Source organism: Haliotis rubra, unplaced genomic scaffold (assembly GCF_003918875.1).
Source record: "Haliotis rubra isolate DU_JTF1 unplaced genomic scaffold, ASM391887v1 Scf745, whole genome shotgun sequence".
NCBI lineage: Eukaryota > Metazoa > Mollusca > Gastropoda > Lepetellida > Haliotidae > Haliotis > Haliotis rubra.
Window position 1 is genome coordinate 200,095 of NW_025767463.1, and position 25,385 is coordinate 225,479.

The 25,385-nt window shown below is 39.2% G+C and overlaps 1 protein-coding gene across 2 annotated transcripts; it reads left to right on the plus strand.

Annotated features, from left to right (window-relative positions):
- The first annotated feature begins 15,207 nt into the window (after nucleotides 1-15,207).
- On the plus strand, nucleotides 15,208-20,471 carry LOC124259966 (NXPE family member 3-like). 2 transcript variants are annotated; one of them, XM_046694188.1, is made up of 3 exons: nucleotides 15,208-15,372; nucleotides 15,977-16,029; nucleotides 19,504-20,471. In XM_046694188.1, exons 1-3 carry the CDS (start codon nucleotides 15,338-15,340, stop codon nucleotides 20,301-20,303), a joined length of 888 nt encoding a protein of 295 aa, XP_046550144.1. In that variant the 5' UTR covers nucleotides 15,208-15,337; the 3' UTR covers nucleotides 20,304-20,471. The 2 variants fall into 2 exon arrangements, with proteins under 2 accessions (XP_046550144.1, XP_046550145.1); XM_046694189.1 differs by having other exon boundaries at nucleotides 15,235-15,372; nucleotides 15,977-16,013.
- Nucleotides 20,472-25,385: the final 4,914 nt, after the last annotated feature.

The window sequence follows — 25,385 nt, forward strand, 5'->3', positions numbered from 1 at the left end:
ATACAGCGAGTATTGTTGAATTCGCCCTGAAACGAACCTGGTGTGTTGACTTCACTACATCCCTTTCCTTTTACATAGTACTAATTTATAAGACCCCGTCAGTGACAGTATATACCTTGATGGCAGTTTTTAGCGTTACAAGCCCTTGTGATTGAAACCAACCCCGGCCCACTTACTTTGGAAGACGTGAGAGATTGCTTCATAGCTGAAATACGTGACGTCAGATTTATCCTTACTGATCACCGCCTTGAAAAGTGGCATGATATCAATCGGATCGAGATGTGATCAGCTGGAGAAGTCAGTGACAGATATCAAATAAGATATCGACGCCTTCAAACATGAGTATGGCAACATGTATTCTGATTTTGATGCCATGATCGACATGTATTGTGATCTTTTTGACCATTATCGACGCTGAGCTAGATAACATGGAATCCTTTAGCCGCCGAGACAACGTCATCATACACGGTGTACCGGAAGCTGAAGGTGAGAAATCAACGGCATGTAAGGAAACTCTTCTTAATCTTATCACCAAGCTCCTAACGTTCAAACGTGGCAACCAATTGACGTTATTCGAGACCATCGTCTTGGGCGTAAGCGTGGCGATTCAACTAAGCCACGCCCGATAATTGTCAAGGTGCAAGTGTCAGATGACAAAGTTAGAGCACTGAAAGCCAGGTCTGCGCTGAAGGAAATAGATATATTATTTCCAGTGATCTAACTACACGCCAACGTCAACAACTTCAAGATCTGAAAGAAACTGGCCAGTTTGGTTACAACGTAGAGGTGACGACCGTCAACCACTTACAAGTAGTGTATCTGAATAGGACGGCGGCCAAGGCTCGAAATTTACATCACAAGGTCCTCTTAGCAATGAACCCAATGATAATCGTCATTCGCTTAATCATATTGCCCCTCTATGAGGATATGTATAACAAGAAGTCTTCTCTTGTTCCGCCTCTTGGTATAAGAGTGGAACCTTTCCTTTCTGATGCTGGCATTGAGCTAGAACATATAGCGCCTTCCTGTCTGCGCTTTCTCCTCCTTATAATTGGTTAGGCCACAAGTCGACCTAACACTCACTACATTTAAACAATCCAAAACTAATGAATTGCAATATAAACATGAATATAATCAATTAAAAATTAAATATAATACATATAAATCCTTTTTTTACAGATGGATCCAAGGATGGTGGCGCAGTGGCTTGTGCCACTGTCATTGATCCAGAACAATATCTTTCGATTACCAGATCACAGCCCACTTTTCACAGCAGAAGCTAACGCCGTATTAACAGCCTTAAAATATTTTCAAAAACAGCCTAAATACAAACAATATATACTCTCCCAAAAAAGAAACGCATAATGAAAATAGCAATTTGATGTAGGAATGAATTAACACGTGATTCATTTTACAAAAGGTTTTGCTCTGTTTATGAGTCCTATGGTGTTTATGTTTTGAAACATCACAACAAAACGCACCATCCGTAAAATACCCGTACTTAACAGCATGATTTTCAATTTCGGCGTGTAGTGTCACAGAATACACAATTCACATGCAATGCACATGAAAGTTGGGGATCAGATAATCTCAATGATGGGTATAAAAGGTTGATCGCTGTCTGTCGATTATTCACTGTATTTGGAATATTGTTGACGAACGCAAAATGCCACGTCTAAGTGAAGCCAACCGTCATATCGCCATTGGTTTGCTTTGAAGCTGGCCAGTCTCAACGTGCAGTTGCCCGACGCATTAATGTTCACCAAAGCACCATTTCACGGCTCTGGGAGAAATATCGCCTGCAGAATGCGGTAGCAGATGCCCCTCGTAGTGGGCGGCCTCGAGCGACCACTACAGCGCAGGATCGCTACATCCGGCATCATCACCTGCGTCATCGAACAGCTACGGCGACCAGTACCGCTCGACAAATACCCGGATTGAGGAGGCTTTCTGCACAGACCGTCAGGAACAGGTTGAGAGAGGCTGGTTTACGTGCCAGAAGACCTTATTTTGGCCCCTGTGCTTCGAAAACAACATCGTCGACATCGAGTTCAATGGTGCACCAACGTTCAGGCCTGGAACCTACCGAATTGGCCTAAAATCTGGTTCAGTGATGAATCACGATTTCTATTGGAACGAAGCGATGGAAGGATGCGGGTGTACAGACGTCGACGTGAACGTTTCGCCGACGCTTGCGTTCCCCAGGTGGACAGATTCGGCCGGGGCAGTGTTATGATGTTATGAGCGATCACCTGCCGTAGGAGAAGTGATTTGGTGATGATCCAGGGCAACCTGACAGCCCAACGGTACTGTGACGAAATCCTACGCCCACACCTCCTTCCAATCATTGATCGCCAGAGGGAGTTGTTTCAACAGGACAATGCCAGGCCCCACACAGCACGTCACACTAGAGACTTCCTCCAGAACCACAACATCAATGTGCTCCCCTGGCCTTCAAGATCACCGGACTTAAACCCGATCGAACATCTGTGGGATGCCCTGGACAGACGGGTGCGACGCCGTAAGCCTCCCTCAGCCCCAGACACTTCAGCAACTCGCACAGGCACTACACTACAGGCAGAGTGGGGCTGCGATTGGGCAACACGAGATTCTGAGACTTGTTCGTTCGATGCCGAGGCGATGCCTTCCAGTTCTGGATGCCCACGGTGGTGACTTCAGCGCCACCACACGTCTCCATGTGACATCAAACTGACTTTCCTCGAGTTGGTGCCAAATACGGATAAGTCTGCATTCTCAGTGTGCAATTTCGCTATATTTCATTGACTCAAAAAGCCTACAGGATGGTTCAAAATAAACATAAAAATACAGTTGAAATTCCTATATGGGTTTCTTTTGGGGAGAGTATATAATCTATTCAGACTCTCTTTCGTGCCTTCAGGCTAAATCTTTCTTGCAAACATCCACTTTTAATTTAAATTATTGAATTATATAATGATCTTGCTACTGGCCAATGCGACATCGTCCTCTGTTGGTTATCCAGCCATGTTGGTCATTCTGGGAACACAATGGCCGATCTTGCTGCTAAGGCAGCACTCAACAAATCTGTGACACCACTTCTTATTCCATACACTGATTACAAAGCCGTCGTTAGGTCTTACATCTGTGATCTAATGCAGAAGAAGTGGGACACCCAAGTAGGTATAACTAAATTACATACAATAAAACCCTCTATCGGTAACACCTACTTGGGTTGGGTTGTCAGTCCAGATTTGAGGATTTCATTATGCGACGATCAACAGCATGAGCATCGATCTGCCCAATGGGGAACCGACGACATGTGTTAACCAACCCAGCGAGCAACCCGTTAGTCGCCTCATACGACAAGCATGGGCTACTGAAGGCCAAGGTGAATTTAGTTCGGAACACTAACCTTGATATTATCAGGTATGTTTCTATTTATTTACATCATGTCAGAAATATTTTAAGTCACAAAAATTAGGTAAATAATCATGTCCAATGAAATCAATAATTATCGATGTATGTATTCTTGGCCGGAGGCCTCTTACTGAAATATACATATCTGTCTGTCAGCCTATCATATGCTCAAACACATCATGGTGTAATTCGAAAGTAGCAAATTTGATGTAATGCAATAAGACATTTTTAGGTAGTTATATTTCACTATTGCTTAAATATAGTTTTAACCTTCTGTTAAAATATACAAATACATTTTCAGTAGCTATTTAACATCATACATATACATCACAGCTGATTCCTATCGTATGTGTTCTAATACTTGCACAATTACTGTCATGGCAAAAATCGTACAATAAACCATAACTGCCTGAAATGCCATCAACATTGTGTATAGTCTTTTATGCGTTTACACAACCAAATTGAAAACCTGACGCTTGCTTAATTGAATCAGGCACAGCTGCAGTGTGTGCATTCTTGTGAAAATGGATGCGTATGAAACGCATCAGAGGTAGGTTGACAGAGCCGGCCTATATGAACACTACTTCGCCAGCTGTCGTTCATTTCCCAATGAACGTTAGACTGTCCCGTGAGTACGTGTCAATCGAGCAACTATCTACAGAACTCAATATTTCGCCCATGAAGGAATTCGTTCACGGGAGGGACTGTATTCATAAGCTGATGAACGTAAAGAAATACTTCACTTCTAAAGAATAATTTTGAAAAAAAACACAATGCATAACGTTCCATGACTCCCCAGGTGCAAAATTTACACTGATGAAACTGACAAGACTTCACAAGTGTGAGGTCACAGTGCTGCTGTGAGGGAACACAATGTCTCCTCGTGGACAGAGACGTGGACAGGAGACGTGGACAGGAGACTCTTTCGGGACACTGTAGCCACTAGTGTTCGTCATTTGTCAAAGTTTGCTTTTTGCTTTCCAAAGTTCTTGCAAGGTAGTATTCATCTTCCCAGCTCATCCCGTGTGTGTTTGATCGGGTTCAAGACCGGGGACCGGGAAATCAGCAAAGGGACATAAGAAGTTATGCCTCAGAACTGCAGTGTGGAACACAGACTTGTCATGTTGAAATGTCAGTCGAGGATCATAGGGTTGCATGAATAGCAGAAGTACTGACGTCAATCTTGGTGCCATTGTCGTAATGCAGTCAGATTACCATGATTGACTATCAACTGAGACTGACCGGTGGCACGAAATGCTCTCCAAACCATTACGATGCCCTCTCAAAATCGGTCAGCCTTGGGAACAACTGTTTGAGGTAAATGGTCGCGAAGATGAAGTAACCACATTGTACGTCATCTTGGTGACACGTCGCAGTCACACACCGATTTTGCTACAGGACATCCCTTCATCGTGCATCTTTTCTAAAAAAGTCTAGGCTCTTTCATGTCAAGTATACTTAATTAATTGTACTGTTGTGTTTTAAATCTCTTGAGAAGACTGCACTGCATGTACTGCAATCGTGAACGTTTGTTATCAATGTGTTGCGTACCTTTGTGGCACGTGTACATGCGACCTATATCTTTTGAGATATCGTAAAGCACGTGCTTTATATGTGCATTCTGCTTGGACCAGAAGTTTCAAAATGGATTCAGGTAGTGTTTAATTAATACTGGTCGTTAGATTTAGCTCATAACAATAAATACTCTGCAATACGTTGTGTTCTTTCATCTGCGATGTTATCTATGTGTTCTGGAAAACCATATTTTACACGTTATACATATTATGTGTATAAATAGCTATAGAACACTGTTATGATACCATTATGACTAACTGCAAACATCAGTCTTATTACAATGCTTCAACCCCATACCAATGCCGTAATAATAATAGTTTTCAATGACATCAACCTCAGTTAAAACACATCCATTCAAAAACTAGTGTACAACACTATCCCATTACGCACTCTTCATACTTTCTTATAGCTAAGATACATAGCGTTCACTGACATGAACGCTATGCAGCACCTCCATAGGCCGCAATGGTGGAAATCCTTTGTCGCACTTTTCGCGCACTCGTTACGATTTTTGCGCACGAAAAACTTATATGAATTACTTCTTTGTACTTATACCTACACGTGCGCCCTATTTTCGTTATCAAAATATCCAAAAATATATATTTACAAGCCATCAAACATCTCAGTCGATCGCTCACATATGAGCGGGGCCATTTTGAATCACGTGACCTGTGACGCGAAGGGGATATCCCTCCCAAAAATAGTAACACACGTGTACCATACCTCGTTGCTTGTTGACAACACATTTTCATACATTTAAGGCAATTAAAACGATTGTATGGAGATTTTCGTTTCCAATCAAGACTGACTGACCACCCCTGCTTTTTCAACAGCTGTTTTCAAAGGATTTGCTGGTGAGTTTTCAATGCTTCATATATAATATAAGATTATTGCTGTCACCTTCACAGTTCCATGGGTGTCACTGTACTACTCATGAATATTTGCCTACAAAACACAGTTTACTAATAAGACTTATTAGAATTTAGGAATTAAATAATTAACGAGTTCACGAATCAATTATCTATAAATTTCATGTATACCATATAACCTTAAATATTTCTCAGTTTACAACTCTCCTACCTTGAATAATATTTTAAATATTTCCATGTTGTAGTTTTGAAAGTCTGCTTTTCAAGGTGCAATTAGATGTTTATTGAGAACATTAACAATGATAAGGATATGAAATTGTGCATGAAGTTTATTCTTTGAAGGTATAAGTTTAAACTCAAGTTAAATTAAAGTGATAATTAATAATTAACACTGATATGCACTTTATTTTACTGGTATTCAAGGTTGAAAGTTGAGAGAAGAAACCATGGATGACACTTGTCTGTGCCTTACTGCAAGGGCAAGTTCAAGACAAAACAAAGGGATGGAAGAGGATATAGTGGCAGCTTAGCATTTGACGACATGTCTATTTTTTTGTGAAACTCACTGGGGCTATAACTTATCAAAACAAGAGTCATCAAAAGATGACAAATCCCCAGGCTCCAGAAATTTGGAAAGAACAAATCATCTGACAGTTACTGATAGTCCAACTTGATTTTTTTTACTTAGTCCAAATTGTTCCATGGAAATCATGAAAATATAAATAATACTAAACTTTGAAATAACAAAAGGCACCCACTTCAAGATCTGTCTCATTATATTCAAGCTACATTTGTTGAAAGATAATGAAAGGTTTTCGATTTTTGCTCCGGAAAAGAAGCTCCACCCCTACTTTTGAGACTAAGTCCAAATCGTTGCCAGCGGGAACCGAGAAAATAAAAATGTCAAAAAATCTGCAAATAGCCAAGGCACCACTCTAAGGTTCTGATTGATATATATACCAATTTGTGGGTGAAAAATATTGAACGGTTTTACAGTTCCTGTCTCCTGAAAAGAACATCACTCACCACCAATTTCTGAAGTCGAAGCTCGTAAAAATTGCTGCTATGGAAACACACACACAAAATATTTTATACAGAAATCCCAAAGTTCACCAAAAAGGCACCAGTACACCACCAGATCTATCTATGTGCCAAGTTTGGTAAAGAAATAGTGAACGGTTTTGAAGTTCTGCTCCGGAAAAAGACGAATGTGCACGGAAGGACGACATTTTAATAATTTGCATTTGGCTTTGTGTTGTAATTTGAATGATCCTTCCCCTTTAACAATTGCTTCAAGATGTTTTTCTTGTTTTAGTATTTGTTAATAATTCATGATGAAAAACACTGTCCCTTCATGTAATCAACATCTAATCTCCTATCCAGGAGGGAACTCATTAATTATTTAAGTCCTAAATTTAATTAGTAAACTGTGTTTTGTGTAGGCAAATATTCATGAGTAGTACAGAGACACCCATGGAACTGTGAAGGTGACAGCAATAATCTTATATTATATATGAAGCATTGAAAAACTCACCAGCAAATCCTTTGAAAACAGCTGTTGAAAAGCAGGTGGTCAGTCAGTCTAGATTGGAAACGAAAATCTCCATACAATCGTTTTAATTGCCTTAAATGTATGAAAATGTGTTGTCAACAAGCAACGAGGTGTGGTACACGTGTGTTACTATTTCTTTTGGGAGGGATATCCCCTCTGCGTCACAGGTCACGTGATTCAAAATGGCCCCGCTCATATGTGAGCGGTCGACTGAGATGTTTGATGGCTTGTAATATATATTTTTGATATTTTGATAACGAAAATAGGGCGCACGTAGGTATAAGTACAAAGAAGTAATTCATATAAGTTTTCGTGCGCAAAAATCGTAACGAGTGCGCGAAAGTGCGACAAAGGATTTCCAACCATTGCGGCCTATGGAGGGTGCTGCATAGCGTTCATGTCAGTGAACGCTATGTATCTTAGCTAACTCTTCTTATAGATGGATATCTGAGGTAATGATATGCACAACAGTATTCTATAGCTATTTATACAGTAACACACTACACAAGATGTTGTTGGTATTTCAGGCAGCAGCTGTGATTGATTGTTCGATTATGGCCATGGCAGTAATTGTGCAAGTCTTACAGCACATACGACTGTAGATCCCGTAGGCATCAGGAGTGTTGTGTATGTATGATTTCATATAGCTACTGAAAATGTGTTGATATATTTAAAAAAAAATTAACAACAGTTTAAAACTTTAAACGCAATCGTGAAATTAATATTTACCTAAAAGAGTTTTATTACATAAAGTCAAATTTGCTACTTTGTACCATGATGGATTTGAGCATATGATTGACAGGTTTATTTCATTAAAAGGCCTCCGTCCCAGAGTACATACATTGATAATTCATTTCCTTGGACATGAATAGCAATATTAGCAATAATAAATTAAAGTTACATGCCAGTTATGGTTCTCTATCTCTGGTAATCTAGTTGTTTTAATGTCCCTTGTCGACTGATTTGATAATGTAACATTATGTATTGTCATTATATAACTTGTTTGAGTCATGACACGGCTGAAATATTGCTGATGTGACTATAAATCTTAACTCAGTACCAATAAGGCATCCCCATGGTGTAGCATGATGACCAACAATGCAAGTATATGCATATTCTTTCACCATACCAACTATCCAATGAGTTTAATGAATTAAAGGTCGTGAGAACCAACGGTGTCCATATTGACTTTTAATTGTTTTTTACAGATGTTCAACATGAAACGTCTGACCTTGCATTTGTCCTTCTAGTCTACACATGCCTGTTTGTGTTATGGGGCAGTTATGACTGGTAAGTGTTGTTATGTGGCAGGTAGAGTTATAAGTTGTTCACTGGTCTCGAGGGGCTGTCAACCCATGGGCCCCTGAGGGACCAGTGAACAACGTATTTATCTTACCGAACACCTTAATGTTGATTTTGAATTGTATGAAGCTTACGGGTACAAATCTTTTTGTAGCCATCGCTAGATTTTGCTGACAAGAAAAACAGATTTAGAGTTATCTCCCTTCCATCCATTTGCATTCGCAAAACAGCGGTACTTTCCGTACATCATAACGTGATTCAATGTTATTCGAGATAAAGAATTACTACCACGAAGTACCAAATGAGTTGCCATTGACAGCGGGTACATTGAAATGTTACTCGCTTGTAAGCGGAGTACATTGAAAATAATAGAAGAGCGCTCAGCCAATCAGAAAGCGACATTTATGTGTGAGGTAAGATAAAAGTCATTGTAAAAAACAGTGTTGTTAGTGTTTTGGGGTGGCTGATTGTGTTGGGAGGGTGTGGTAATGGGATGTAGGGTTGTTGGGATTTTGGGTTGCTGATTGTTTACAAACCTAGGCAAGTGCCCATCTACAATCCAGGGATCAACAGCATGAACATCGATCTACGCAACTGGGATACGATGACCTGTGTCAACTAAGTCAGCGAGCCTGTCCACCTGATAGCCCTCAGTCGCCACTCTTACGACAACCAAAGTCAGCAGGGTTCCAAGTATCTCACACCTTTCCTGCATTTCTTCCTGAGCATCGCTCTACGCAATTTGGACACGAGTCTGACAGCACGATCCTTTTTATTCGCCTCTTAAGACAAGCAAGGGTTGCTGAAGGCCAATTCTAACCCGGATTTTCACGGGCAAGTCAACTGTTTCATATTTAGATCTATGCATAAAGATTCAGAGTGACAAAAACTTCCACAAGGCCGTATGACAGAAGGGGTGATTTCAACTTTCCAATAGTCAGCTTCTCTTCATGTCGAGAAATAGTCCAACACCTCCATCCTTTGGTGTTATATACGTTTGACACAATCGACCGTGCTCTTTTCTTTCAGGATTTCAAAGAGCGTCATACCACCTTGCTCAGTTATGTGATCAAGGTCACAACATTCAAGGCCCCAGTAAAGCTTTCAAGAAGTTTTATGGTAGATATATGGAATACATGTGGAGGAAATTTCCGAATTTGATGCATCAGTGACAAAAGTATTGTCCGTTGTTCCCCTATTTTGACTTATTCAATACGTTCCCGAATTCTTTCAGGTGGATAAATACCAGACTCAGCATATGTTTATGACAGGTGCCATCTGTGGGGCAGGATACGCTCACCTTTCGCTAACACCTTGTATCATCCCTATTTCATATTGATTCATAAACACATGTTCTGTCATCGTATCGCAAGGTGACAATGACTGATTGTCTGGTTCAGACCCGATTTGTTTACAAACAACATCGTACACCTGTAATACTGCTGAAACAAACATCTGCTCACGATATAGTCACAATTGTAATTTCGACTCTGCTTTTGGCAGAGATTTCTTTATGAATGTGAGAAGGATTTGGTCGCTTCTTTGCAAGGGCATGTGCTGATCTAAAAAGCCATTTCCACCGGACGAGGAATGTTTCAGAGCAATTCTTTTAGCCCTGTCGCTGAACGCATTAAGTTTTTGCCTTAACCAAGAGAGTTTTCATCATGGACCTCCTCAACACAGATCCCAACACACTTCTTTCCCATCTCCTTTAAGATGGATTAGATTGAACTGCTTGCCAGTTGAGAATCCAGTCGAAAAGTATGTATGAAGTCCATCCATTGCACGATCCAGAGTATGCAGATGGCGTTATGGAAAATTACAAAATTCTTTGGAATAGGCCAACATACAGCCCCCAGACATATTCAAGCCAACAAAACTGATCTTGTCCTTTTCGATAAAACCAATAGTGATATCTATATCATTGAACTTTCTCTCCCTTTGACAGCGATGTGGATTGACACGATTTAGGTAAACGTGCGGACCTCGCCTTTGAAATGTGGTGCTTGCATTTGCAAGTACACTGTTTTCCGACTTCCTGTTGTTCACGGTGCCCTTTGCTTAGTACCTCCTGATCTCTTGGCGCAGAGAGTACCCTGGTTCTCCACTGAGAGAACGGGGCTTCTCACCTCTGGGTAATGCAAAAGCTGCAGTGTTGGGCAGCCTACATATTCTCTGTAAAGTTCTTGATTGGTTCAACTTAACCTCCAAAACCCCTACATCCCATAACCCCTACAGCTTATAGCAACAAAGTTAATGGTCCAGTGCACTGCTAATCTCCTGCCTATTACCTATATTCCATGCATTGGACCAGCCAAAACACTTAGCAATTGAGAGAATGATTTTAATGAGTAATAACCAAACCAAGAGTTTGAGAGAATGATAACAAAAATTGTTTAACAAAAGTTTAATGTTAAATTGATATTGAACTTGAGGTTTAATTCTGGGCTGTAGGGGTTATGGGATGTTGGGGTTACTGAAAGAGCTTGTTTTGGAGACACTACCCAACCCCTTTCAGATAACGTAATCATAAGGACATAACTTATTCTCATGTTTTCACTTATTCATACATAGGGGTGGGTATTGCAGAGAAATTTCATATTGCGATATGTGGCGATGCGAAAGCATATATTGCGATATGTGTTGCAATATGTTGCAAGTTGGTTTTTTAACAAAGAAAAACCTACTTATAATCGAGTTAATGCTTGATTTATAAAGCAAAACCACAACAAAACCACTATGATTGATTAGCCTAAATAAAAACTTTTAACCATGACAAATTAAAAATGTAAATAATATTTGGCTCAAGTGAAACATGGAAAAGAACAATATAAGATCAACACAGTGGTTACTAGTTTGAACTAGTTCCCCACTCTCCAAAAACAAAAGCAGCAACTTGACCTGGTCAGGGCATATCAGAGATCACTGGCCATAACTGAGTAAATATACTGAATGGTCACACAAATGTAAGCTCTCAATATATTGTAAACAGTACCATCTTGAATATCTGGACACAGTTTTTGAAAAAATCAAAATGGGAGTGTCTTTGAAAACAGCCCTTTGTCTAAATGTAAATCAAACAATACAAATCTGTGAATGTTGATTATGAAGGGTAGTCATCCAATACTATACTGAACATATTTTATATGGCATTATTTGAGGGCATGCCATTGCCCAAGAGGTGCCAAATGACAGATCGTTTTTCATTTTATTCAATTTCTTAAAGAAATACTAACCAACCCCAATGTGTTGTGATATGTAAAATATTGATATGGCCTTGCTAATAATTTCTTCAAAAAAATGGAAGCTTTTCAAACATTGACAGCGCGAATAAAGTAGCTTGACTACTTTCTGAACGCCCCTCGTATATACCACCCCAAATCATCTCAAATTATTTATCTCAGTTTACTATCACCAACATTATTACAACTGATATTATTACGATTTGCAAAATCGTTCTACTCATTATGTACATCAGGAAGCTAAAAAGACTAGTTCAACATCTAATTCATCTCAAATATTTAAAATAAATTATCAAAACCCGAATAACAAAAGCACAATCTCAATCCCTCCTCATCTGTATACTCTTTGCAGCTCACACTGTATACACTACCCTGTAATCACTCCTTTGGGTCAGGGCGGTGGGGTAGTCTAGTGGTTAAAGCGTTGGCTCGTCACGCCGAAGACTCGGGTTCGAATCCCCACATGGGTACAATGAGTGAAGCCCATTTCTTGTGTCCCCCGCCGTGATATTGCTGGAATATTGCTAAAAGCGGCGTAAAACCAAACTCAGTCAGTCAGTCCTTTGGGTCAGTTCATTATGCCAGACAGGTAAATGCCGTGTGTTGTTAGTTGTAGGGTTACTGGGCTGTAGGGGTACTGGGCTGTAGGGCTTTTGGGGAGACAACCGGGTTCGCATAGACAGTGCTTCCTGGGAGAAGTCACAATCACTGTCTGGACTGCGTGTAGATAGAACAAGGACACCTGTGCCTGGACCATCCAACCTCTCTCTCTGCTGCATTTTATCTCAATCTGTAAAAAATGAAAGAATTTAATCTCACTATTTTGAATTGCAATACACTGTATGTTATCCTAGTTTCAATAATTGCATTCAGGGGACATCTATTTTTGTTATGAGGCAGAAATACTGTTACGCTTTGACTTTGAGCTATTAAAATGCATGATGTCGTAGTTTCCTGTTGGTGCTTGATATATGTTGTTTCGGTATTCCCGTACCTTCAGATAATATCTCACCAAGATCTTAAAAGAATCATAGTTGGTACAACTTAAGCCTGCAATGAAGGGGGGTTGGGGGTTGGGTGTTGGGGTGTTGGGGTGTTGGGGTTGTTGTTTTTTAAAACATAAACATTTTCAAAGATAAATAAAGCAAGAACCAACAATGATACTCACGAAAAAGAGAAACTGTTGACACACACAACTGTTATTGTTAAGGTAGAACTATAATAATTAAATTTGATTCATGGCATGTTGGTAAAAACAAAATGGCTTTACTAAACAGTTGTGGTTAATGTGACAGTGTTTGCTTGAAAGACCCTGGATAAATGCAATCATACGTGGGAGCTGCTAAGAAAAGTCACAAGCTTCCAGACCCGTGAAGATCCGGGTTAGAATGAACCTTCAGTAACCCATGCTTGTCGCAAGAGGCGACCAACGGGATCGGGCGGTCAGGCTCGTTGACTTGGTTGACATATGTCATCGGTTCCCAATTGCGTAGACCGATGCTCATGCTGTTAATCACTGGATTGGCTGGTCCTGACTCTATTATTTCCAGACCGCCGCCATAGAGCTGAAATATTGCTCAGTGTGGCGTAAAACTAAACTCACTCACTGACAAGCTTCCAATGAGTGAATTAACATCACATTGACAAAATACCTGCCATATCGTGACGACAAAAGTCATACACAGTGATATGGATAAATATGTTAATACTTTTTAAAATGCTGTCAGTGAAGAACAGTATAACAACTAGATTATCCCAGATTAATTAACACAAGCATGAGATCAGTTTAAAATGCTAGATCGGTTGTCAACTACACAATATAAAAATCAAGCTTTTCATCACCAGCAACTGAAAGTAGATCACCATGCTTGGGGCCACAATGCTTGGGGCCACACCTCCATGGATTTTACATAATTTTGCACGATACGAGTTTTGTATTAGTCATATGCCACACTTGCTCAGGTGTAATAATGTCTCTATTATCTATTTTATTCATGCACATTTGTGCACTAAAATACGGTAAGCAAGTGACGACACTCTTCATTGACGTCATGTTCATTTGTTTAATGACATCACATACGACGAAATACAGAAACAATGGCTGCTAGGCAAAAGAGATATGTGCACATGTGCACATATGATATATATGACACTGGTTATATTTCACCATATGGATAATAAATTGACTGTATGGCATCAGAAATGTCGTCACAGATTTTCGAGCGCTGCATCATCATGAATTGCGTTACCAGTTTTTTTCAAAACAGTTCACACTCCATGTGGTTTCGTGTTTATATATCAATGTGAACATCCCCTGTTTTGTAACCCTGAACAATATTAACATAATGTAATAAATGAAGTTACCAGATATGTTTATAATTTATTCCGATTTACAGTCATCCTAAAATCGTTAAACGATGCCACAGGAGCACGTCTCTTCATATTCAGGCGACCAACACTACTACCCCTTTTGTGGCATTGATTAAATCCATTCATGTACATGTCACCACTATTTGGTACAGTGTCAAAGTAAACTGTTACCATTATAACATTGTTGCATTATCACCACTTTGTCAGTGTAGGGTAATCAGCATGGACTGTTGAAGGTTGTTCCATTTGGCTAGCACACACACAATCTATACTAGATATTCACGCTATATTATATTAAACATATGACATATGTTTACCTGTAAGTATGTAAAAAGACGATTACATGTAACATCAACTTTTACTGTACATGATTCTTTACAGGGTTCAAACCGTAAGAGAGCCCTCCCCTTCAAGAACTGAGAGCAAAATCCAAACTCCTTTAGTTGATATTAAAATCAACCAAGAAATCTATATGATGAATGATACCGAAATAAATGATATCAGTTATCATGCATCTGCAACAGCCTCAACGATGACCCTTGTTAACTCCCATACGGTGTACACACTTAATGGAACAATCAGAGTGAAGATTGTACTGTTTGACCACAAGCAGAGACCCAAAGCCCGAGGTGGAGACATGCTTATCTTATGGATGCGAGACAGAAGCAAAGGAGCTGCTTCAGCAGGATCCGTTACTGACCATGACAATGGGACATACACAGGTATTCTGCGCATCTTGTGGACAGGGCAAGCTGTCATCCGTGCAGCAATATTGTGTACAAGAGAAAAATGGCTTTCATGCACAGGAATTGAGGAAAGGATATGTTGGAAAGAAAATCACGTGCTTATTTAACACGCCAAATTTAACTGAGATCACTTCAGGACACATGGATCACGCATTTCTGAGGATTGGACAAGTTTGCAATCTAACAGACAAACATTACGGTGTTCCATTGTATTGTGTAAAACCGAAGAAGAACGGAATTCAATGCAGCCATTGGACAGGCATCAATTCAGTACCATGGTTGAAGATGACACTAAAACCTAACAGCGAATGGTATTTGAAGTAAGTATAAATATGAGAATAGAGAATTAGTTTTAATCTAGATAGAGGGGTTGAACAGCACATCTGCATGTAAGGACATATCAAATAATATCACACAAGGCCAGAATATCAATTGAGGAAGAAATCTGCCAAAACTATGTATCAGTACTATTAACTTCTGGGCTGCCCGTTACCTTTGTACTGGGTTTCAATGACCCGTTAAAGTTTTACACGCAACCCATGTATCACATAATCCTAAATGCAATTAAGGAACAACTTTTTAAATAGCGGGAAGGATCTAAGACACTATAAACGTCAATGTATTTGTTTGGAAACAAGCTGCTTTCTGTGAAAGTATTCGTCTTTACAACTTTGTACGCCACTATCCCACATGACATGAGGTAAAACTGCATTTGTCTGTCTTAAAAGCTTCAATTAGCACACATGATAACAAATGAGAGAGAGAGAGAGAGAGTGAGAGAGAGAGAGACTGACACTGAAGGGGATCCACCATTCATGTTCATCACGATTTCCATTACACACATTTAATTCACTGTGTAAATATTTCTCTTAATGTCGAGACCTGCATCTGTTGTTGATATGAAACCATCTTCTGTTATTTCAGGTCATTTGTCCCAGGTACTTTTCCAGGCAATGTCACAGTACACATTCCTTCTGGTGTGTATGCAGCAACTCATGTATAGTCTGTTTGCTTTGAAAACGTACCGATGAATTTTACTTTAAACAGAAAAGTAAATCAAATAAAGTGAAATTAAGATTGCGAATTCTCATAATTTTACCTTGCTAATTGAACATTTAAATTCAAATCGCTATTATTGGTTTGTATTGTAAGGGGCTTATATGCAGTCCATCAATTGTATACGTAATATAATTTCAGTAGACCGATAAAATCAATGAAATCTTCCCTTTGACAATTATTTCAAGGGTTAATGAATCAATAATTAAATATGTAAGACTCGGATCCATGGCAGGCCTCAAATCCGTGGCGGATATTCCAAATCCATGGCAGATTTTCAAATCCATGGCTAGTTGCTGTACCTACCCTAATCTGTGGCGGATTTCCTACTCATCGTCGTTAGAACATTTCAGCTCTGTAGAATAGGGGTTAATGGCATTTCATTTATGCGTTTCTAACTTACTGATACCCCTGGGCCTAGATTTTCGAAGCTCTGTTAGCGCTAAGATCGTCTTTCGATATTGCTAATGTTTTTACGACTATCATAGAAACTAAGAGAGTTTCGAAAATTTAGGCCATGGTAATTATCGAATACGTTTGCTTTCCTTGAAATATTCAACAATACATGAAGAAAGACAAAAGAGTGAATAAGGTGTAAAAACATTTATTTCTTATACATCTAAATCTGACCATCACGGATCTGATGTCTGTTCAACTGGAACCTATGGGAGGTTTGAGTGTCCGTCACCTCGTACACTCGGCCATAAGTAGAGTTCTTAGATGCGGTGACAGTTCCCGGTCTCCAGAAGCCGCTGGTCAAAACAGCGACGCCCTTGTTCATCGCGGGGTTTGGTCTGAAATAGACCGTCGGTACACCTACAGAATACCGGATACCTGCCAACCATATTCTTTAATAGCACGCGCACTTCCTATTACAGGGAAGCACGAGCTATAAAATTCGAAAAAATAAGCGAGCATTAACATAAAAATAACCATTAAAATCGGATTAATTGAGACGACTTCCGGTTAGTAAAACTAACCAACGATTTTTAAAATGAAAGGTAAGTTATCACAAATAAAAAAATATATGCGTCATTGAAAAAACGGACCTACGGTATTCTGGGAGTTGGAGCGAATGAGCGTGGGAAATTTCTGGAAGGTAAGTGTTCAGTGATTGGTCAGTTTGTGTCAACGTCATAGCCTAGTAACGGCCATATTTGGAAGTCTACAACTACTACTCGGCGTTCAGTAGATGCGATTGTGGGATGTTTTCAAGTTATCTGAAGACAAAGTAGAATTTCATCGATTTTTAAGAAACAAGGGACTTTTTGGAAACTGGGACTGGAAAACATGCGCTAATGTTGTATTGGGAAGTTTTATTTGTGTAAAGACAAAAGCTACAGCAAAGACAATTTGTGTTGTAAATGTAGCAAGAAATCGTGCGGCAAAAAGCTTTCTATTCGCCACAATTCGTCGTTTGAAAACAGCAAACTAGATTGTGGTAAAATTCTATTGCTCACATATTGTTGGATTTTCAAGTTGTCTCAAGATTTTGTACGCCGGGAACTAGACATTTCGTCTTGCAACACTTCTGTAGACTGGTACCACTTCTGTCGCGAAGTGTGTGTTGTTGTGGCAGATTCTGACAGTGATAGAATCGGTGGGGAGGGAAGAATAGTCGAAATTGACGAATCAAAGTTTGGAAAAAGAAAATTTAATTGGAGAAAAAGGGTTGAGGGTCAGTGGGTTATCGGGGAAATCGATCAGGAATCCAAAAACTGGTTTTTTTGCATGTCTGGACAAGCGTGACTCGGAGACAATAATAAGCGATTGCTGGAAAGCCTATGGCTGTTTGAAGTATGATGACTTTCTTCACTTGAAAGTGAAACACTCAATCCATTTCAAGGACCCCGAGACGGGAGCACATACTAACACCATTGAGTCCTCTTGGGGTGCTTTGAAAAGATCACTTCCAGGAACACAAAGGGGTTGTATTCGTCATATTTTGAAAATATTTATGTAAGAAGCAAGTACTTGAGTAACAGGGAGGACAAGTTTATAGCTTTCTTGGAGCTTATCAGTCGGGTATATAAACCCCATGACAGAAATGATGAAATTGTGCATGTGAGACGCCCCTTCGCTCCCCTGCAACCCGATGCTGACGACAGTGCTGACGACTTCGTTCTGTGAAGGTAAGAATCATATCTAATGTTTAATCTAACCCTAAACCCTAACCCTAACCCTAAACCCTAACCCTAACCCTAAACCCTAATGCTTGTAATGTCGAGTATTCAACATTAACAAAACGCCGTTGCTAAGGAACTCAGTTGCGCACATTTTGTGCGCAGTTCTAAAATAAGCTTTCAAAGATGGCGGAAGGTATCCGGTATTCTGTAGTCTTGCCCCACAATATTACAAACATAGTTGAACCTTTTGTAGGTGGACATCTTTATAAGATCTATAAGCCACCGGGAGTTGGGATAAGTCGCAGGAATTGGCTTTCCCGTCCGAGTGATTTTGTGTAAATTCACTGCACTGTTGCATTCCTCACATTTTACATTGATGTCAAACAGCACCGTAACAGCTTCCCGTACAACCAGGAACACAGAGCGGCGAATGCTTTAATAAATGGCCGCCGATGTCCTATGGTCCAGTGCGTGGTTTTGAACACTGATTTTTACCATTTCTTCTTTGATGCAACACATTTCTTAAAAAGAAATAATTCTCAAGGAGTTTCCTTACCATTCTTTCGTTGGTTGCAAACGAGAGGATCTTGCAAATCTTTACACTTCTCCATTTCGGATTCAGCGTTTTCAGTTTTGTAATCCACACGTATCAAGTTTTTCCATGACGTTCCAAAATGTTTCCCCTGAAAGTTCGTCCTACTATAAGGCTTTACAAACATGCACATTGTTTGACCAGCTAAAATAAAATAAAATCCGCTCTATGTAACTGATTGTGATCCCTATATTTTGGGAGAGCTGAATGCTCGTGTTTGAGATGGAAATCAACCATATGAGGTAACCAAGATAGATGTGAAAACTAAATTGCGGCTGATGAGCTAGTACCTTTAGATGTTCGATTTACTCAAGATAGTATTGTAGACAGATTTGGAAAAACTACTTTTAAACTTTTGCTTCGTTTTAAATTTGTACATGTTTGACGAGGTGACGATAAAGGTCAGTTCACTTATATTTCTGTTTTCGGAGTTTTTCCTATTTAGCAGACTATTTTATCTGTCCATCCGGTTTAGGCAAGGGTGCATATTAAGCCCAATGCTTTTTTCATTGTTCATTAACGAACTTTCTGTAGAATTCTTACAAAATGGTAAACAAAATCAGTTAGATATTAGATACTGTGACTGTAAACGGTTAATGACAGACGTCCGCCATATGTTTTACTCCTGCGGTGAACAACAAACAAATAAAGAAACTATCTTGCTATTAATGTTTCAGCCCCAAACGCAGCGATGGCTTCAAACATCCCTTGCAGAAGGGCAAACTTCCGGAACACCTGGCTGTCAAACCCTGTTGGTTTCTTTTACAACTCTACGTGGCGCTCCCCGTCGTGTTTTAATGATATAACTGTCAAAGACTTTGACCGCTGCCTAGCCAACAGAACCCTTAGAATGTTTGGTGATTCCACTGTCAGACAGTTGTTTACTTTCTTGTTCAAATATCAGAATCTTACTTGGGCAATTGGACCAAAGGAAGCTCACAACAACATTATACCAACGAGCAAATGGTATTCCTATTCCGAGGCATACAACAAGAGGTTTAACTATACTGTCTTTTGGGCCCCCCATGGTCTACCTATGTCGTTTGAAAATGCCAACAGGACTGCGATTCGACCATGTTTTGTCCATCTAGACGAAATACCTTCCGGTTCTAGAGATATTGTTCTCATTCATCTTTACGCTCATTTCCAATTGTTTCCTCTACACGTGTTTAAGGCTCGAATGAAGCATATAAGACTAGCAACAGAGAGACTACTGATACGAGCACCCGATATAAAAATTGCCATTAAAGGACCACACTATTTCATTAAACATAGTACAGGGAACACTTTAGGTGGATTGTGGGGACCTGTATATGATAAAATCATCAGACAAGAATTTGTTTCTCTTTATGCTCGTGTCATATACCTCGATGTTTGGGACATGCACGTTACTGATGAGAATTCTGACATTCATCCTTCTGAAGAATTGTTAAAGACGATGCTTCGCACTTTGTTCGGATATGTGTGTTCAAAATGAGGATAACCATTGGCCATGTAAGTTATCATACATTATCATATATTTAACGTATCGCTAATCGTGGCGTTTTTCAAGAGTACACTATGTTTGTAGATGCATTTAAATAGTTGAAATGAACAATGCTACGCTCATGCAATATTCTGTTACTTTTGGGGGCTTTGCTTAAAATGGGACATTTTACTTTTTGCAAAAATATTGATGATTTCCGAAATGTTTCCAGTTTATTAAAGTGAGAGAAAAAACTGGTTCATTTTGTGCATACTCGGATCTCTACTGTAATTGTTGTTGGTATATTGCTTTCTTTTTAGGTCCAAGGTAGAGCAAATAAACATGTGAAATTCATCTCCAATATCAAAGAGAAGAAAATCATTTCATTTCAGGGTGTTTTTTTCCATCATCCCATTTCCACTGGAAGGTAATGGTGTGGTATTCTGAAATTTATTTATTCCCTCCAATTATTATAGTGTGATAAATTTAGATAGGTTTCGTATTTCAATTCAGAATGTAAAAAAACATATTATAAATAGCGCCTCTTGAAGATTTTCCTGTGATTGATATCCAAGTCTGTAGATGAAACTTAATGTTCCTTTAGAACGCCTTTCATAGTGCCAAGGCTGTTCGGGTATGTTATATGTAGATACTAGATAAGTAAAACTGTAACTTTTCTCTATCAATATAAATCTTCAAATTCCTGAATATCAACGACATGATAATTTTTGATCATCGACTTCAACGACAGCCATGGGCTTTGCAGGTGGTTTCCTGGCAAATCGGTTGGAGGAATGTTTTGTTGCTTTTTCCTGATGAGTCTGGCTTTAACGTCTCTTTCCGTGATGGTAGCCAACGTGTTTATCGACGTCAAGATGAACGTTTTGTTATTGAGAGAAATAACAGCTTGTTATTGTGCAAGGCAACTTGATGGCGAGACTGTTCTCCAGCCAGTTCGTCTTCCTCTCTTGAGACAGTATGGTGGTAACCGACTAGTCCTTCAGCATGCTCGGCCACACACAGCCATCCTGACACGGAATTTCCTCAGGAACAACAATGTGGAAGTCATGCACTCGTCCAGGTGACCAGACATGAATCCAATAGAGCACCTGTTGGACAAACTGGGTAGGCCTATGAGACATCAACAGATTCCACCCCACAATGTTGCTCAGTCAGTCACGTGTAAATGTGTTGAAACTGGTGATAGAGGACACTGGTTTGGTCAGAAATTCTCTCTGTGATTGGACTTTGCTAACATTCATATCATACGCTTTGTAATTTTCCTATGTTAATACAGTTGACCTTTGAAAATGGAACTGCGTTTTCATTGCCTTTCAGTATATAAAAATCTGCTAATAAAAATAATGATAAATGAACAACAGAAGCATCGCTTTTCATCTTGAAACATACAAGAAATGCTTGAAGTATCGGAAGTACTACTTTTTATATTTATGGTATGCTTTACACCATCCAGATACCAAGTATTTGCTCAAAGCACTTAAACAATTTAAATATAATATGTTCTCTGATTTGTACGTGAATATGAAGTGATATTCGTCCTCGATACAACAACCGTTTTCATATCCTCCCCTTTTTTGAATACTTATTTACTCGCTGACGTGGTTGACACATGTCATCGTGTCCCAAGTGCCCGCACTTAATCACTGAATAGTTTGGTCCAGACTCGATTATTTACAGACCGCCGCCATATAGCTGGGATATTGCTGGAGTGCGGCGTGAAACTAGAAGCCAAACAACCGACCTGGAAAAACAAACAAAACCAGGCTGTTCGAGGAAGTTGTCATGGTAGTACTTCCCTGTGAATAACATTTGCAACGATGTTCTGCCAGTCACAGTGATCCAATCCCTTCACGGTTCCTGAGACACTTCCAAAACGATCTTTCTGTCTCACAGTCCCTGAACCATATTATTTTCCCCAATGCTTAGCCCTCCCTGCAATGCTAAAGCCCTAAATAAAGCAAGTCTAGATTTCCTCAGGTTCTGGTCTCACTGGGGCTCCTTTTCAATTTAAATGGGTTTATTTGCTACTATCAAATTTATATGTATTCAGGGACTAAAGGTTAGTCTAGTCTAACATTAACGGCATGCAGACGCTTATTCCGTCAAAGCAGATGGTGCGTGCGCCTGTCAAGCAAGTCCAATGTAAACCATTTTTTTTCTTTTTCAGTTTTCTGTGGCCAAAGCCTTTTATTGTCAAAATCCAAATTTGATATGTGTACAACACATATTGTACCAATGTGCGGAATTGAACCGGGGTCTTCAGCGTAATGAGTGAACACTTTAACCACTAGGCTACCCCACCGCCCCGTTACATACTTTAAAAATTAGCTATCAAAATGAAGTAATACGGCAGTGTCAGGAAGATGGAATGACTGTACAAACATTCATTATTTTTCTTCTTTCTTTGTTTTTTTCTTCTTCTTTTTTTCTTGATGTATCCGAAAGCATAGGGTTTGCCCAACGACGACTGGTCTATCGCTGCCACTCCAATGGTCCGGCAGACGTGGGATAACGCGTGGATGTCGGGCTTGCAGATTTCATTACGAATCGTCTGTCCACTCATTTAAACGCGTGAAGCTCTGTGATGCTCATCCCCAATTTTAGAGTCACTTTGACCATCGTAACAATCGTTTCTAAATCCAAATACTATCACACATCTTGGCTCCCAAATATGCCCCCAAAATGGTCTGTCCCGACCTTTTTAATGGTATATTTCCCCAATAGATCTAATAACAAAATGTCAGATATATGGAAGTGTTTTATTTCACATTATCGATTTGTAATTATGTCATGGTATACAAAATATACTTCGCTTTACCAAATACAAATGTATTAGATATATAGTAAAAAGAAAATAAATGGTACATATCTCACTATGTACACTAAGCATTAAGTTACAACAGAAAATCATGGATAGTTGCTCATGATAACTGGTTCCTGACATTATGCAAGGGACACAACTCTGCACAGTCAACTGCAGTGCCTCTTATTTCCTGTACCCATGGGGTATTGGAATGACGTTTCGATTAGGAATGTTTGGAAAATTATGGCAATTTTTCAAAACAGTTTGAGTGTCAAGTAAACACTTATTGAATCATTATTTTGCTAGAAGATCATTTGTTGAACTAACTCTTCTGCAAGTCAATATTTGGCACAATTTATGTATCACTAATACCACGGTGCTTGGTGGTATTTTAGTTGAAGCATCGGAAGTAAAGTTCAATCTCTAAGGTAAAAAGGTTTTGCTATGATTCTCAAGTGTGTTTGGTGTCAAACATGACACATCATTGCCTTGTGAGAGATATAACATTAAATTGTCTGTATTTCTAAGCTGTTAAAGATGCCATTACAACAATGGTCAAGGAGTCTTTCATCAAGTATTCCCAGCCATAAAAAATAATTGAAATTACTGATACAGTTATTACAAAAGAGCATTTTGTGCCATTAACCGAACCACTACACTAAAGCTGCCTAACATCCTAGTGGAACACTACAGACGAGAAAGACAGGTAGGTTGGAGATGTGTGTTTATACACAGTATTACCCGGATGTGCACGCTCAGCAGGCCCTTTCTAAATAAAACTCTTCATGTAGCAATATCTAGTGTTTTCCTCTATATTACATAAACATGACATGGTTTATAGATTCTGTACTTACAATTTATAATTGATGGAAGTAAGGGTGAAGGGCAGTTATTGTTGTGTAAGTGTACACTTTCCTTCATTAATTCATTGATGGATATATATTTTGAGAAACTGAAACAGACTGTTCAAGTTTTCTTATCTCAAGGATATTGACATATTGTTTAAATTTTCTTAATAAAATGATCAGATTACAGGTTCCATATGCCACTTTTCACCTTCACAAACAAACAATAAAGTGGCAATTAGTGAAATACTATACATGCAATTTGAAAAATTAAAAGATTTCACTGACGGGTCTGTAAGTACATCATTATATAAGTTAGTGATAACTAAGTACATGTGATATTTTGGCAAACAAAACATTCCAACACAAACTAGCATTTTGACACTATCCACTATCTTTTTCGCCACACTGATCATTTACCAACCATTTCTCATTATAAACAACTGAAAAAATTGATCAATACATGATTTAATCAATCACCACTAAAAATACCTTTACCCTGAGTATGACATAAAGACATGGTTAAATACGATGAACTGTACAGTACTTTGTATGGGTTGACCAGATACCACAGTAATGGCTATCTCAACCAGAACATAGTTAATGATACAGTCGTCCCTCGCCATAACGAGGGTCCATGGATGACTCCCCGCGTTATGAGACACCCGCATTATACATAAAGGTCAAGTAAAATTGTATTTTTCAGGTGCATGGCACCACTGCTATTTCGTGTATTATCGTGTATTAAGTAGAAACATATGTTAAATGATATACATAAGGCACCCAAACAATTGGGTGCATGGATTGTATAAAATGATTAAAGTTAAAGCTAAACATTAAAAGTATCCGCTGGTTGAACAGGATTTAACGAAGGCACATAGGCACATGTGACCTCTTCCATACATGGTTAAAGGTCACATGCAACCAAAAATCAAACATAATTAAAACACAATTATCACTTATTCATGACATATAATATACATTGCTGGTTATGAAAACATATAAACAAAATTATAAGCCGCATAATCGCGAAATCAAAAGTGCAATATTGTGTACTTGGGTTTACTTCCCAAGAAACTAAGCAGCCGGGATACCGAACCCAGTCAGAGCTGGTGGGTGTGCACTCAAGTGTAACGGCTGGTTCATTTGCAGATGCCCTCACGGCTCATTGTGTGTGTATATATAGAGATGTTGGGTTTTGTAAATACATGCTCATTTTTTGTGTATAACATTTTGCAATCAACAGACATCATAACATGTCATGTGTTCAAGTATCACACCTGCCTGTCTGTGTAATTACATAATGTGACAGAGATCAACTCGGCCATAAATCAATGCATTTTGTTTATGGTGTATAGCCTGATTGGTGTTAAGTTCAAATTGCATGTGGTCAGTGATAGCAGCTGTGTATTGAATATTGTCATT

Excerpts from the sequence above, each read along its gene's own strand:
- LOC124259966 (XM_046694188.1), top strand. The coding sequence starts at position 15,338 with ATGACACTAAAACCTAACAGCGAATGGTATTTGAA. Across the intron at positions 15,373-15,976 it reads AACAGCGAATGGTATTTGAA|GTCATTTGTCCCAGGTACTT; the intron begins GTAAGTATAAAT and ends CTGTTATTTCAG. Across the intron at positions 16,030-19,503 it reads CACAGTACACATTCCTTCTG|CCCCAAACGCAGCGATGGCT; the intron begins GTGTGTATGCAG and ends TTAATGTTTCAG.